The sequence below is a fragment of the Salvelinus alpinus genome, chromosome 9, assembly GCF_045679555.1.
Source record: "Salvelinus alpinus chromosome 9, SLU_Salpinus.1, whole genome shotgun sequence".
Classification (NCBI taxonomy): Eukaryota; Metazoa; Chordata; class Actinopteri; order Salmoniformes; family Salmonidae; genus Salvelinus; species Salvelinus alpinus.
This window is the reverse complement of record NC_092094.1, coordinates 21,560,406-21,576,930: the sequence shown is the minus strand read 5'-3', so window position 1 is coordinate 21,576,930 and position 16,525 is coordinate 21,560,406. Positions and strand designations below refer to the sequence as shown.

The 16,525-nt window shown below is 44.8% G+C and overlaps 1 protein-coding gene across 5 annotated transcripts in view; it reads left to right on the top strand.

The window, feature by feature from the left end:
- Positions 1 to 16,525, top strand: part of LOC139583969 (SLIT-ROBO Rho GTPase-activating protein 1-like) — a 194,079-nt gene that overhangs the window by 165,072 nt on the left and 12,482 nt on the right. For all 5 annotated transcript variants that reach the window (XM_071415451.1, XM_071415453.1, XM_071415450.1 and 2 more), the window contains exons 19-20: positions 9,370 to 9,550; positions 16,272 to 16,409. In XM_071415451.1, coding sequence (XP_071271552.1) covers positions 9,370 to 9,550; positions 16,272 to 16,409 — 319 coding nt within the window. The remainder of the gene's footprint in view (positions 1 to 9,369; positions 9,551 to 16,271; positions 16,410 to 16,525) is intronic.

Genomic DNA, 16,525 nt, shown 5'->3' with positions numbered 1-16,525 from the left:
TTTTTCCCTCACTGTAAATACTTTTGGGGGAATTATTTTGAACTACAAATATGAATGGGGAGTGATGACGATTAATGATTATGTCTATAATACCATCTGTATTGTCTATGCTTTTAAACAACTTCAGCTTGTGTTAATGTGATAGGCCTCACTCAAACCAGCCTCAGAGACACTGCACTGCAGGCCAGGGAACGATATACTTCTAAAACTATGGAAGAAAAAGGAATGAAATGGGGGAGGGACTGACTGCTTGGACATGTCCAATAAGAAAAACTCTTTTTCCTAATGAATGGCACCTGATGGTATAGACTAGAGCACGTAGTTTTCCATTCTAGAACGGTAAAAACACACATGGCAGCTATCCATTGCAAAGCAATTAATTATGGACAAGCAAGCCTAATAAACCATATGAACCTAACTCGGGCTACCATGGTATTGGTCCAAATATTGTCTCCCTGTTAGGGTTGAGAGGAAAGCCTTTCTGACCCTGATGTTATTGCCATTCCCTGTGGGCTCTTGAAGCCCATTCAGACCTATTGTCCTCAGTTAGTGGTTGAAAATACTTAGGATCTTACTCAGAATTACAGTTCTGCTGTATGACGTCAATGTTCGATCCTAGTTGTCTTCAGGGCTTCAATGTCTTTGTTAGCTCTTGTTGTATCAGTCACCTTTTGTAACCAGCCAATAAGGCCAAGCCCTCTCCTCTCAGCCCTCCTGGTGTGTTAAAGCCCGTTTACTCCCATGATGGATGAACTGGAGAGGCCACATTTACAGAACTGACAACGTGTGTGTGTGTGTGTGTGTGTGTGTGTGTGTGTGTGATAGGAACACGTGCATCACATGGGGAAAACTGTGAAAAATGGTTGTAACTTCCCAGTGTGCCTAAATTCTTTCACGTGCTACAGACAGTACTCAATTTTAATGACCTGCATTTCGTCAACTCCTGTAACAAGTTTCTGGTTGGCAATGACATGCATGACATCGTAGCGTAATATGACTGTCACTGCGAGTGACAGTGTCCTTTTTTTAGATGCCCATTTCTCTCGCTCTGTCAATACATTGATGTCCCTTCCCTCTGCTGGTTAAACACTATAGGGTGTTAGACAGCCATGGTTGGAGTAGTGCATTCTCTTTACCCAGTGCAGTAAACACGGAACAGGTCATTACTCTTCCCCTATGACACCCCCCCCCCCCCCATCTGTCTCTGCTCATCATGTCCTGTAGCAGATAAGCAGGATCTTAGATTTATTTTCAGAGCGAGCGAGAGAGAATTCATTGGGGCCTGCCTAGCTGCTGCTTTTCTGCCTCTCACTTTATCGATTGTTGCCGTATCTCACTCCAAGGTGGGGATCCCTATTCACATGCATCAGCAGAGCGAGTCATGGGACTAGTCTACTGGGGTGTAACGGCATCCTACATTGCACTGCTGTTATATCAGAACATCTTACTTTTTCAGTTCAGCTATTTTTGTGTGTGTGCGCACGCACTTCTATGAGTGTCCTTGTCTATGAGCTTGGGCACTATGAAATTAAAATGTAATCAGAGATCAAATTCCTGTCTGTCATGTCTCATTGACTCCACAACACCCCTGTCATTCCCCACGGCAGAGAGGGGAGAGAGGGAGAAAAAACAAGAGAACCAAGATACATGTTATCTTGGAATCACTGTCCTCTCCACTGCTCCTCTCACCAGGATGCTCATCAGGGAATCTCACTGAGTTGTTTCTGTGAAAAGAATGTCATGGTGGCTTTTCACACATACTGCTCTGGTTTCCTGCTATCTGAGCTCAGTGGTGCTTCTCCACTGATACCTCTTATCGAGGAAGCCTTGCTGTGGGGAGGAGCAGCAGGGAAAGGCAGGGACCCCATGTCTGACTTGAGGGGTTCTGGTGGTTGGATGTTCTTGGGGGTGGATGGGGTTGGGGTTTGGAGGAAACTGACCAATGATGATTGCTGTATCGTCATTGGTCGAGAGTCATGGCTGGCACCACCTAAGAGGAAAGGCCCATATGACTGTTCCTTGATGTTTTTAGCTCACCTGGCAGCAGTAACGGGTATGTCTTACACAGAAGCCAAACCGGCTGCGCGCGTGCGCCATCGTGCATAAATGTATTTTGTCCCCCCACACCAAACGCGATCACGACACGCAGGTTGAAATATCAAAACAAACTCTGAACCAATTAGCTTAATTTGGGGACAGGTCGAAAAGCATTAAACATGTATGGCAATTTAGCTAGTTAGCTTGCACTTGCTAGCTAATTTATCCTATTTAGCTAGCTTGCTGTTGCTAGCTAATTTGTCCTGGGATATAAACATTGAGTTGTTATTTTACCTGAAATGCACATGAACCTCTACTCCGACAATTAATCCACACATAAAACAGCCAACCGAATAGTTTCTAGTCATCTCTCCTCCTTCCAGGCTTTTTCATCGTTGAATTTATATGGTGATTGGCGTCTAAACTTTCATAGTATTACCACGACTACCGGCAAAACAGTTCGTCTTTCAATCACCCACGTGGGTATAACCAATGAGGAGATGGCACATGGGTACCTGCTTCTATAAACCAATGAGGAGATGGGAGAGGCAGGACTTCCAGCGCGATCTGCGTCAGAAATAGAAATGAGTTCTATTTTAGCCCTTGGCATCGCAGACGCTCGTTGGCATGCGACGTGTCCGGTCTGGTCAGCATGTTATTGTGATACTGACTGTGTTACAAGGGACTATGTGGTAAAGGTTTCTAACAACATTTAAAATAATATGTGGTGTGGTAATGTACTCCCAACACAGACACTCGCAACAAAAAGCAGATGACAGTGTTTGTATTGGGTTTACCTTATAAACACTGTCCTCACTCAGACATCCCATGCAGAATCGCCATAGGTCTTTGTGATAGCTCGTCGTAGTCTAACCTCAGCAGAAGTCCATACTCTGGCTAACGTACTGTGTACTGAGCAGTATAGATCTCCTTTCACTAAGAGCTATAATCATCCCTGTTCAGGGCCTTCAGGGCCTGTTGTCCAGGGTGTTCTATTGTATGTCAATCAATCAATCAATTTTATTTTATATAGCCCTTCGTACATCAGCTAATATCTCGAAGTGCTGTACAGACACCCAGCCTAAAACCCCAAACAGCTAGTAATGCAGGTGTAGAAGCACGGTGGCTAGGAAAAACTCCCTAGAAAGGCCAAAACCTAGGAAGAAACCTAGAGAGGAACCAGGCTATGAGGGGTGGCCAGTCCTCTTCTGGCTGTGCCGGGTGGAGATTATAACAGAACTATGCCAAGATGTTCAAAAATGTTCATAAGTGACAAGCATGGTCAAATAATAATCATGAATAATTTTCAGTTGGCTTTTCATAGCCGATCATCAAGAGTTGAAAAACAACAGGTCTGGGACAGGTGGCGGTTCCATAACCGCAGGCAGAACAGCTGAAACTGGAATAGCAGCAAGGCCAGGCGGACTGGGGACAGCAAGGAGTCACCACGGGCGGCAGTCCCGACGCATGGTCCTAGGGCCCAGGTCCTCCGAGAGAAAGAAAGAGAGAAGGAGAAAATTAGAGAGAGCCAAGATTTTCAAAATGTTCATAAATGACAAGCATGGTCAAATAATAATCAGGAATAAATCTGTTGGCTTTTCATAGCCGATCATTAAGAGTTGAAAACAGCAGGTCTGGGACAGGTAGGGGTTCCATAACCGCAGGCAGAACAGTTGAAACTGGAATAGCAGCAAGGCCAGGCGGACTGGGGACAGCAAGGTGTCATCATGCCCGGTAGTCCTGACATATGGTCCTAGGGCTCAGGTTCTCAGAGAGAAAGAGAGAACGAGAGAATTAGAGAGAGCATACTTAAATTCACACAGGACACTGGATAAGACAGGAGAAGTACTCCAGGTAACCAACTGACCCTAGCCCCCCGACACATAAACTACTGCAGCATAAATACTGGAGGCTGAGACAGGAGCGGTCAGGAGACACTGTGGCCCCATCCGAAGAAACCCCCGGACAGGGCCAAACAGGAAGGATATAACCCCACCCACTTTGCCAAAGCACAGCCCCCGCACCACTAGAGGGAAATCCTCAACCACCAACATTACAATCCTGAGACAAGGCCGAGTATAACCCACAAAGGTCTCCACCACAGCACAAGCCAAGGGGGGGCGCCAACCCAGACAGGAAGATCACGTCAGTAACTCAACCCACTCAAGTGACGCACCCCTCCTAGGGACGGCATGAAAGAGCACCAGCAAGCCAGTGACTCAGCCCCTGTAACAGGGTTAGAGGCAGAGAATCCCAGTGGAGAGAGGGGAACCGGCCTGGCAGAGACAGCAAGGGCGGTTCGTTGCTCCAGAGCCTTTCCGTTCACCTTCACACTCCTGGGCCAGACTACACTCAATCATATGACCTACTGAAGAGATAAGTCTTCAGTAAAGACTTAAAGGTTGAGACCGAGTCTGCGTCTCTCACATGGGTAGGCAGACTGTTCCATAAAAATGGAGATCTATAGGAGAAAGCCCTGCCTCCCGCTGTTTGCTTAGAAATTCTAGGGACAATTAGGAGGCCTGCGTCTTGTGACCGTAGCGTACGTATTGGTATGTACGGCAGGACCAACTCGGAAAGATAGGTAGGAGCAAGCCCATGTAACGCTTTATAGGTTAACAGTAAAACCTTGAAATCAGCCCTTGCCTTAACAGGAAGCCAGTGTAGGGAAGCTAGCACTGGAGTAATATGATCAAATTTCTTGGTTCTAGTCAGGATTCTAGCAGCCGTATTTAGCACTAACTGAAGTTTATTTAGTGCTTTATCCGGGTAGCCGGAAAGTAGAGCATTGCAGTAGTCTAACCTAGAAGTAACAAATGCATGGATTAATTTTTCTGCATCATTTTTGGACAGAAAATTTCTGATTTTTGCAATGTTAAGTAGATGGAAAAAAGCTGTCCTTGAAACAGTCTTGATGTGTTCGTCAAAAGAGAGATCAGGGTCAAGAGTAACGCCGAGGTCCTTCACAGTTTTATTTGAGACGACTTTACAACCATCAAGATGAATTGTCAGATTTAACAGAAGATCTCTTTGTTTCTTGGGACCTAGAACAAGCATCTCTGTTTTGTCCGAGTTTAAAAGTAGAAAGTTGTCAGCCATCCACTTCCTTATGTCTGAAACACAGGCTTCTAGCGAGGGCAATTTTGGGGCTTCACCATGTTTCATTGAAATGTACAGCTGTGTGTCATCCGCATAGCAGTGAAAGTTAACATTATGTTTTCGAATAACATCCCCAAGAGGTAAAATATATAGTGAAAACAATAGTGGTCCTAAAACGGAACCTTGAGGAACACCGAAATGTACAGTTGATTTGTCAGAGGACAGACCATTCACAGAGACAAACTGATATCTTTCCGACAGGTAAGATCTAAACCAGGCCAGAACTTGTCCGTGTAGACCAATTTGGGTTTCCAGTCTCTCCAAAAGAATATGGTGATCGATGGTGTCAAAGGCAGCACTAAGGTCTAGTAGCACGAGGACAGATGCAGAGCCTCGGTCTGACGCCATTAAAAGGTCATTTACCACCTTCACAAGTGCAGTCTCAGTGCTATGATGGGGTCTAAAACCAGACTGAAGCATTTCGTATACATTGTTTGTCTTCAGAAAGGCAGTGAGTTGCTGCGCAACAGCTTTTTCTAAAATTTTTGAGAGGAATGGAAGATTCGATATAGGCCGATAGTTTTTTATATTTTCCGGGTCAAGGTTTGGCTTTTTCAAGAGAGGCTTTATCACTGCCACTTTTAGTGAGTTTGGTACACATCCGGTGGATAGAGAGCTGTTTATTATGTTCAACATAGGAGGGCCAAGCACAGGAAGCAGCTCCTTCAGCAGTTTAGTAGGAATAGGATCCAGTATGCAGCTTGAAGGTTTAGAGGCCATGATTATTTTCATCATTGTGTCAAGAGATATAGTACTAAAACACTTAAGTGTCTCTCCCGATCCCAGGCCCTCGCAGAGCTGTGCGGATCCAGGACAGCTAAGCCCTGGAGGAATACGCAGATTCAAAGAGGAGTCCGTAATTTGCTTTCTAATGGTCATGATCTTTTCCTCAAAGAAGTTCATGAATTTATTACTGCTGAAGTGAAAGCCATCCTCTCTTGGGGAATGCTGCTTTTTAGTTAGTTTCGCAACAGTATCAAAAAGAAATTTTGGATTGTTCTTATTTTCCTCGATTAAGTTGGAAAAGTAGGATGATCGAGCAGCAGTGAGGGCTCTTCGGTACTGCACGGTACTGTCTTTCCAAGCTAGTCGGAAGACTTCCAGTTTGGTGTGGCGCCATTTCCGTTCCAATTTCCTGGAAGCTTGCTTCAAAGCTCGGGTATTTTCTGTATACCAGGGAGCTAGTTTCTTATGACAAATGTTTTTCGTTTTTAGGGGTGCAACTGCATCTAGGGTATTGCGCAAGGTTAAATTGAGTTCCTCAGTTAGGTGGTTAACTGATTTTTGTCCTCTGATGTCCTTGGGTAGGCAGAAGGAGTCTGGAAGGGCATCAAGGAATTTTTGTGTTGTCTGAGAATTTATAGCACGACTTTTGATGCTCCTTGGTTGGGGTCTGAGCAGATTATTTGTTGCGATTGCAAACGTAATAAAATGGTGGTCCGATAGTCCAGGATTATGTGGAAAAACATTAAGATCTACAACATTTATTCCATGGGACAAAACTAGGTCCAGAGTATGACTGTGGCAGTGAGTAGGTCCAGAGACATGTTGGACAAAACCCACTGAGTCGATGATGGCTCCGAAAGACTTTTGGAGTGGGTCTGTGGACTTCTCCATGTGAATATTAAAATCACCAAAAATTAGAATATGATCTGCTATGACTACAAGGTCTGATAGGAATTCAGGAAACTCAGAGAGGAACGCTGTATATGGCCCAGGAGGCCTGTAAACAGTAGCTATAAAAAGTGATTGAGTAGGCTGCATAGATTTCATGACTAGAAGCTCAAAAGACGAAAACGCCATTTTTTTTTTTGTAAATTGAAATTTGCTATCGTAAATGTTAGCAACACCTCCGCCTTTGCGGGATGCACGGGGGATATGGTCACTAGTGTAACCAGGAGGTGAGGCCTCATTTAACACAGTAAATTCATCAGGCTTAAGCCATGTTTCAGTCAGGCCAATCACATCAAGATTATGATCAGTGATTAGTTCATTGACTATGACTGCCTTTGAAGTGAGGGATCTAACATTAAGTAACCCTATTTTGAGATGTGAGGTATCACGATCTCTTTCAATAATGGCAGGAATGGAGGAGGTCTTTATCCTAATAAGATTGCTAAGGCGAACACCGCCATGTTTAGTTTTGCCCAACCTAGGTCGAGGCACAGACACAGTCTCAATGGGTATGGCTGAGCTGACTACACTGACTGTGCTATTGGCAGACTCCACTAAGCTGGCAGGTTGGCTAACAGCCTGCTGCCTGGCCTGCACCCTATTTCATTGTGGGGCTAGAGGAGTTAGAGCCCTATCTATGTTGGTAGATAAGATGAGAGCACCCCTCCAGCTAGGATGGAGTCCGTCACTCCTCAGCAGGTCAGGCTTGGTCCTGTTTGTGGGTGAGTCCCAGAAAGAAGGCCAATTATCTACAAATTCTATCTTTTGGGAGGGGCAGAAAACAGTTTTCAACCAGCGATTGAGTGCTGAGACTCTGCTGTAGAGCTCGTCACTCCCCCTAACTGGGAGGGGGCCAGAGACAATTACTCGATGCCGACACATCTTTCTAGCTGATTTACACGCTGAAGCTATGTTGCACTTGGTGACCTCTGACTGTTTCATCCTAACATCGTTGGTGCCGACGTGGATAACAATATCTCTATACTCTCTACACTCGCCAGATTTAGCTTTAGCCAGCACCATCTTTAGATTAGCCTTAACGTCGGTAGCCCTGCCCCCTGGTAAACAGTGTATGATCGCTGGGTGATTCGCTTTAAGTCTAATACTGCGGGTAATGGAGTGTTGATAAAACGTTTACTGGAGACAGGAGACCAAGTGGAGACATAGGACGAGGTGGATAATTTTATAATAAGGCCGTTTTATTAAAGTGTAAAGATATCAGGCAAAAACGTGCACGGCCCCTTTCTGTCAGATTCTTATGAAATCGTCGGAGAAGAGGCCCCTCTAAGCAGTACATACAGATTATATAGGCAACAAGCAAAGTAGGTTGATCTTGTCGTCTGGCCTTCCGATTGGTCGATCTGGGTCGTGGGTAGTCCTGTTCGGCCTGATGTCGACGTTCCATTGGTTCTTCCCACAGTCCTTTGTCCTAGTCACATCCAAAGGCATCCTGCATGTGCGTTTGTTTTCACAGGCCCTATTCATGGGGGAGGGGATGTGTGTGTGGGTCTGACAAAGTAGAGGGGATGGGTGCATGTTGTGCCAAGAATAGCTTATGTTGAGAAGTGGTTAAAACAAGTTACCAGTATCTTATACAATTTCTTACAGGAGTCGCCAATGACTAGGGTTTTCAATTTGTCAGAGCTAATGGTGGGAGCCTTCGGCGTCTCAGACCCCGTAACGGGAGGAGTAGAGACAAGAGAAGACTCAGACTCCGACTCGCTACATAATGGGGAGAACCGGTTGAAAGTTTCTGTCGGCTGAATGAGCGACACCGGTTGAGCATTCCAACAGCATTTCCCTCCAGAAGCCATGAGAAAGTTGTCCGGCTGCGGGGACTGTGCGGGGGGATTTATACTAACGTTACTATCTGTACTTACTGGTGGCACAGACGCTGTTTCTTCCTTTCCTACACTGAAATTACCCTTGCCTAACGATTGCGTCTGAAGCTGGGCTTGTAGCACAGCTATTCTCGCCGTAAGGCGATCGTTCTCCTGTATATTATGAGTACAGCGACTGCAATTAAAAGACATCATGTTAATGTTAGTACTTAGCTTCGGCTGTTGAAGGTGTTGACGAACCATGTCCAGATAAAGCGTCCGGAGTGGAAAAAGTTGAATGAGGGAAGAAAGTTGCGATGGAAAAACTAAAAATATAAACGGTAATTAAAAAAAAAAAAAAAAAAAAACGTAAAGTTGTCAGCTAGCAAAGTAAAGTAAAGTTGGCAGCAAAACGCACAGCAACACGTCTGCAGACTGTGTGTAGCTCGGTTGTTATTGACACTAACTAAAATAGACTGACTGCTGCTTTCAATCTCAGATCAATAATACCAGACCCATTTGTGACATCATTCAGACATACATAATCGTGACATATAATTGCCAGAAATGTTTATACTCTTATGACACCACTCTGCTAAAAACAAAAATGGATTCCTTCATGTACTTTATCAGCTTTGTCAGACATACCTGACTGTGTGTTCCTCGTTTTCTTCTGCAGAGGGCGAGCCCATCGAAGCAATTGCCAAGTTTGACTACGTGGGGCGTTCTGCCCGAGAGCTGTGCTTCAAGAAGGGCGCCTCCCTGCTGCTGTACCAGCGGGCATCGGACGACTGGTGGGAGGGACGGCACAACGGAATTGACGGCCTGGTACCTCACCAGTACATCGTGGTGCAGGACATGTGAGTATGCAGCCCATAGACACACAGCTTCTAGAGGAGACACTGGCACATTTATTATCTACATGTTCTTCATATTCATATTCTTATTCCATTTCAGACATCAGTGGACAGGTAATATAAATACATCTGGTGACATAACAATATTTTGAATTAAATCAATGATTTTTTAAAGACTCTACAGGTGGTTTTGCACAGGAATCGTTAGTGGGGCAGGATTTGTAGTTGCTCTCCAATAATGGTACTTGCACAATATTTCCTCATCCTTGAAGTCTAGACCACAACTCCCTTAACAATACATAAGACTGCTGTTTAGAGAAGACTCTTGTATGCAGTAAATTTGTCCACTTCCTTGAAGCGGATTCCTCATTACAACTTGCGTCCTGTTCAAGCTATTGCTCACTCACGTAACTGACCAATCAGTCACTCAATCACATTGTATTTAGCATTTTATTTTCACTCTTAACAGAGAAGACCCACCCTCCCTTAATCCCATTTGGGGTTCCTTTTCAGAGTGAAAGTGACGACATCCGTCCATCTTTAATGTTCTTCCTCTGAATTAATCACGGCTTTTTCTTACTAACAATGACTCTGAGGGGCCAAGGCTCTGGGGCTGTGTGAAGCAAGGTCCTGGGCTGCAGGCTGGGGGCCTCTGTCTGTCCTACCCACTCTATGATGAACAACTGTTCTCTAGGGGTCCTTAATTACCCCTTCTGCCCTCAATCAACGCCCCCCCCCCCCCCCCCCCGACAAACCCCAAGCGCACCTTCACACTGGCAACCTTCCCCCTGCCCTGGCAATGATCCCTGCCTAATGGGAGTTACACCCTCATTAAGCGTGTGAGAGAGACATTGTTTAGTAGCTAGCCAGAGAAACGCATCTCCTCCTCATGTACTGCACAAGATTTGCCAGTTCTTGCTGTTAGATGTTACCCCACTCTTCCACCAAGGCACCTGCAAGTTCCCGGATATTTCTCGGGGGAATGGCCCTAGCGCTCATCCTCCGATTCAACAGGTCCCAGACGTGCTCAATGGGATTGAGATCCGGGCTCTTCGCTGGCCATGGCAGAACACTGACATTCCTGTCTTGCAGGAAATCACGCAAAGAATGAGCAGTATGGCTGGTGGCATTGTCATGCTGGAGGGTCATGTCAGGATGAGCCTGCAGGAAGGTTACCATATGAGGGAGGAGGATGTCTTCCCTTTAACGCACAGCGTTGAGATTGCCTGCAATGACAACAAGCTCAGTCCGATGATGATGTGACACACCGCCCCAGACCATGATGGACCCTCCACCTCCAAATCGATCCCGCTCCAGAGTACAGGCCTCGGTGTAACGCTCATTCCTTCGACAATAAACACAAATCCGACCATCACCCCTGGTGAAAGCTAACCGCGACTCGTCAGTGAAGAGCACTTTTTGCCAGTCCTGTCTGGTCCAGCGACGGTGGTTTTGTGCCCATAGGCAACGTTGTTGCCGGTGATGTCTGGTGAGGACCTGCCTTATAACAGGCCTACAAGTCCTCAGTCCAGCCTCTCTCAGCCTATTGCGGACAGTCTGAGCACTGATGGAGGGATTGTGCATTCCTGGTCTAACTCGTGCAGTTGTTGTTGCCATCCTGTACCTGTCCCGCAGATGTAATGTTCGGATGTACCGATCCTGTGCAGGTGTTGTTACACGTGGTCTGCCACTGTGAGGACGATCAGCTGTCCGTTCTGTCTCCCTGTAGCGCTGTCTTAGGCATCTCACAGTACGGACATTGCAATTTATTGCCCTGGCCACATCTGCAGTCCTTCTACCTCCTTGCAGCATGCCTAAGGCACGTTCACGCAGATGAGCAGGGACCCTGGGCATCTTTCTTTTGATGTTTTCAGAGTCAGTAGAAAGGCCTCTTTAGTGCCCTAAGTTTTCATAACTGTGACCTTATTTGCCTACCGTCTGTAAGCTGTTTGTGTCTTAACAACCGTTCCACAGGTGCATGTTCATTAATTGTTGATGGTTCATTGAACAATCATGGAAAACAGTGTTTAAACCCTTTACAATGAAGATCTGTGACGTTATTTGGATTTTTACAAATTATCTTTGAAAGACAGGGTCCTGAAAAAGGGATGTTTATTTTTTTGCTGAGTTTGTGTGTGTGGGTGCGTTGGTTCTTAGGGCTCAGAGACAGTGTTGAGACACTCAGCCCCCAAAAAGGAGCCCGGATAAAGTGATGTCTCGCTCTTTGTCCGCATCTGTATCCTCTTTCAGAGCTGAGCTATTGGTCCAGGAAAACTCTCTCCAAGGCACTAGTGGGCGGATATCACGACTAAACAAATTCACAGTGTGACATACACTGAGTTTACCAAACATTAGGAACACCTTCCTAATATTGAGTTACCCCCCCCCCCCCATTTTACCCTCAGAACAGCCTCAATTCGTCGGGCCATGGACTCTACAAGGTGTCAAAAGCGTTCCACAGGGCCAATGTTGACTCCAATGCCCACAGTCAAGTTGGCTGGATGTCCTTGTGGTGAACCATTCTTGATACACACAGGAAACTGTTGAGAGTGAAAAACCCAGCAGCGTTGCAGTTCTTGACACAAACCGGTGTGCCTGGCACCTACTACCATACCCCGTTCAAAGGAACTTAAATATTTTGTCTTGCCCATTCACCCTCTGAATGGCACACATACACAATCCAGTGGATTTAACAAGTGACATCAATAAGGTATCCTAGTGTTCACCTGGATTCACCTGGTCAGTCTATGTCATGGAAAGAGCAGGTGTTCTTCATGTTGTGTATAGAAGCACTTGGGTGAAATACAGTAAGATGAGCTTTGTGTATCAGATTGCTGGGCCTCAGTCATCCTTCTTGTGATACTTGTGTGGACGTAGCATGCATGCACATTTTATTTGATTTATTTCACCTTTATTTAACCAGGTAGGCAAGTTGAGAACAAGATCTCATTTGCAACTGCGACCTGGCCAAGATAAAGCAAAGTAGTTTGACACATACAACAACACAGAGTTACAAATGGAATAAATAAACAAACATACAGTCAATAATACAGTAGAAAAAGTCTATATACTGCATGTGCAAATGAGGCAAGGCAATAAATAGGCCATGGTGGCGAAGTAATTACAATATAGCAATTAAAACACTGGAATGGTAGATGTGCAGAAGATGAATGTGCAAGTAGAGATACTGGGGTGCAAAGGAGCAAGATAAATAAATACAGTATGGGGATGAGGTAGTTGGATGGGCTATGTACAGATGGTGCTTAAAGCTAGTGAGGGAGATATGAGTCTCCAGCTTCAGTGATTTTTGCAGTTCGTTCCAGTCATTGGCAGCAGAGAACTGGAAGGAGAGGCGGCCAAAGGAAGAATTGACTTTGGGGATGACCAGTGAGTTATACCTGCTGGAGCGCGTGCTACGGTTGGGTGCTGCTATGGTGACCAGTGAGCTGAGATAAGGCGGGGCTTTACCGAGCAGAGACTTGTAGATGACCTGGAGCCAGTGGGTTTGGCGACGAGTATGAAGCGAGGGCCAGCCAACGAGAGCGTACAGATCGCAGTGGTGGGTAGTATATGGGGCTTTGGTGACAAAACGGATGGCACTGTGATAGACTGCATCCAATTTGTTGAGTAGAGTGTTGGAGGCTATTTTGTAAATGACATCGCCGAAGTTGAGGATGGTCAGTTTTACGTTTGGCAGCATGAGTGAAGGATGCTTTGTAGCGAAATAGGAAGCTGATTCTAGATTTAATTTTGGATTGGATATTCTTAATGTGAGTCTGGAAGGAGAGTTTACAGTCTAACCAGACACCTAGGTATTTGTAGTTGTCCACATATTCTAAGTCAGAACCGTCCAGAGTAGTGATGCTGGACGGGCGTGCAGGTGCGGGCAGCGATCGGTTGAAGAGCATGCATTTAATTTTACTTGCATTTAAGAGCAGTTGGAGGCCACGGAAGGAGAGCTGTTTGGCATTGAAGCTCGTCTGAAGGTTAGTTAAAGTGTCCAAAGAAGGGCCAGAGGTATACAGATTGGTGTCGTCTGCGTAGAGGTGGATCAGAGAATCACCAGCAGCAAGAGCGACATCATTGATGTATACAGAGAAGAGAGTCGGCCCGAGAATTGAACCCTGCGGCACCCCCATAGAGACTGCCAGAGGTCCGGACAACAGGCCCTCCGATTAACACACTGAACTCTATCAGAGAAGTGGTTGGTGAACCAGGCGAGGCAATCATTTGAGAAACCAAGGCTGTTGAGTCTGCTGATAAGAATGTGGTGATTGACAGAGTCGCAAGCCTTGACCAGGTCGATGAATACAGCTGCACAGTAATGTCTCTTATCGATGGCTGTTATGATATAATTTAGGATCTTGAGTGTGGCTGAGGTGCACCCATGACCAGCTCTGAAACCAGATTGCATAGCGGAGAAGGTACGGTGGGATTCGAAATGGTCGGTAATCTGTGGTGTGTGTGTAGGATTGCAAACCCCCGGTAATTTACCAAAGTTACTGGAATTTTCTGAAAAGTTCCAGTAGTTTACTAGTAACATTAGGATATGACCGGTAATATTCCTGTGCTTTGCAACCTTAGGTGTGTGTGTGTGTGGTTTATTGTCCAGTCCATTATTCCCCACTCAACCAGGCTCTGTGGCTACTAAGCAGCTCTGATTGCTACCACCTGACAAGATCAGTCACCATCTATAGTGTATGCAGCTAGCGCTCAGCTCAGTCACGCACGCAGCCCACTGAGATAACCCATACAGCTGGCTCTGGTCATGCTGCCTGGCAGCCCTGGACACACCACTACTAATGGAAGGATAATAGATCCAGGCCTATAAGTCAACATGAGCCTGGAGGAGAGGCTAGTCAGGAATGCTTGACTGAACTCAATGCACTGAACTATTCACTGTGGTATCAGATGCCTTCATCTTCTAAACTATTCACTGTGGTATCAGATGCCTTCATCTTCTAAACTATTCACTGTGGTATCAGATGCCTTCATCTTCTAAACTATTCACTGTGGTATCAAATTACTTTATCTTCTAAACTAGTCACTGTGGTATCAGATGCCTTCATCTTCTAAACTATTCACTGTGGAATCAGATGCCTTCATCTTCTAAACTATTCACTGTGGTATCAGATGCCTTCATCTTCTAAACTATTCACTGTGGAATCAGATGCCTTCATCTTCTAAACTATTCACTGTGGAATCAGATGCCTTCATCTTCTAAACTATTCACTGTGGAATCAGATGCCTTCATCTTCTAAACTATTCACTGTGGTATCAGATGCCTTCATCTTCTAAACTATTCACTGTGGTATCAGATGCCTTCATCTTCTAAACTATTCACTGTGGAATCAGATGCCTTCATCTTCTAAACTATTCACTGTGGTATCAGATGCCTTCATCTTCTAAACTATTCACTGTGGAATCAGATGCCTTCATCTTCTAAACTATTCACTGTGGAATCAGATGCCTTCATCTTCTAAACTATTCACTGTGGAATCAGATGCCTTCATCTTCTAAACTATTCACTGTGGTATCAGATGCCTTCATCTTCTAAACTATTCACTGTGGTATCAGATGCCTTTATCTTCTAAACTATTCACTGTGGTATCAGATGCCTTCATCTTCTAAACTATTCACTGTGGTATCAGATGCCTTCATCTTCTAAACTATTCACTGTGGTATCAGATGCCTTCATCTTCTAAACTATTCACTGTAGTATCAGATGCCTTCATCTTCTAAACTATTCACTGTGGTATCAGATGCCTTCATCTTCTAAACTATTCACTGTGGTATCAGATGCCTTCATCTTCTAAACTATTCACTGTGGTATCAGATGCCTTCATCTTCTAAACTATTCACTGTGGAATCAGATGCCTTCATCTTCTAAACTATTCACTGTGGAATCAGATGCCTTCATCTTCTAAACTATTCACTGTGGTATCAGATGCCTTCATCTTCTAAACTATTCACTGTGGAATCAGATGCCTTCATCTTCTAAACTATTCACTGTGGAATCAGATGCCTTCATCTTCTAAACTATTCACTGTGGTATCAGATGCCTTCATCTTCTAAACTATTCACTGTGGTATCAGATGACTTCATCTTCTAAACTATTCACTGTGGTATCAGATGACTTCATCTTCTAAACTATTCACTGTGGTATCAAATGCCTTCATCTTCTAAACTATTCACTGTGGTATCAGATGACTTCATCTTCTAAACTATTCACTGGGGTATCAAATGCCTTCATCTTCTAAACTATTCACTGGGGTATCAAATGAATTTATCTTCTAAACTATTCACTGTGGTATCAGATGACTTCATCTTCTAAACTATTCACTGTGGTATCAGATGACTTTATCTTCTAAACTATTCACTGTAGTATCAGATGACTTCATCTTCTAAACTATTCACTGTGGTATCAAATGACTTTATCTTCTAAACTATTCACTGTGGTATCAGATGACTTTATCTTCTAAACTATTCACTGTGGTATCAGATGACTTTATCTTCTAAACTATTCACTGTGGTATCAGATGAATTTATCTTCTAAACTATTCACTGTGGTATCAGATGACTTTATCTTCTAAACTATTCACTGTGGTATCAGATGACTTCTTCTAAATTATTGTTGCATAAAAACATTGCTTGGACTTTTGCCGGATTGTCTTTTTGTCTTCTTTTGCGTGCATGTGTGTGTGTGTGTGTGTGCATGTCACAGGGATGATAATTTCTCAGACACACTTAGTCAGAAGGCTGACAGTGAGGCCAGCAGTGGCCATGGAGCTGAGGACAAGTGTTCAGGAAAAGACATGAGCTCTCCTACTGACACCAGGATCACTGACGCCTACATTGGCAGGTGAGCTCAACCACATCTCACCTCTCTCTACCTTACATAGTGAGGCAGTATTTATTAAGCACCAAACAGAAGAATATGGACTGAAACATGGGGGGGACAACTTGGACTCCAACAAG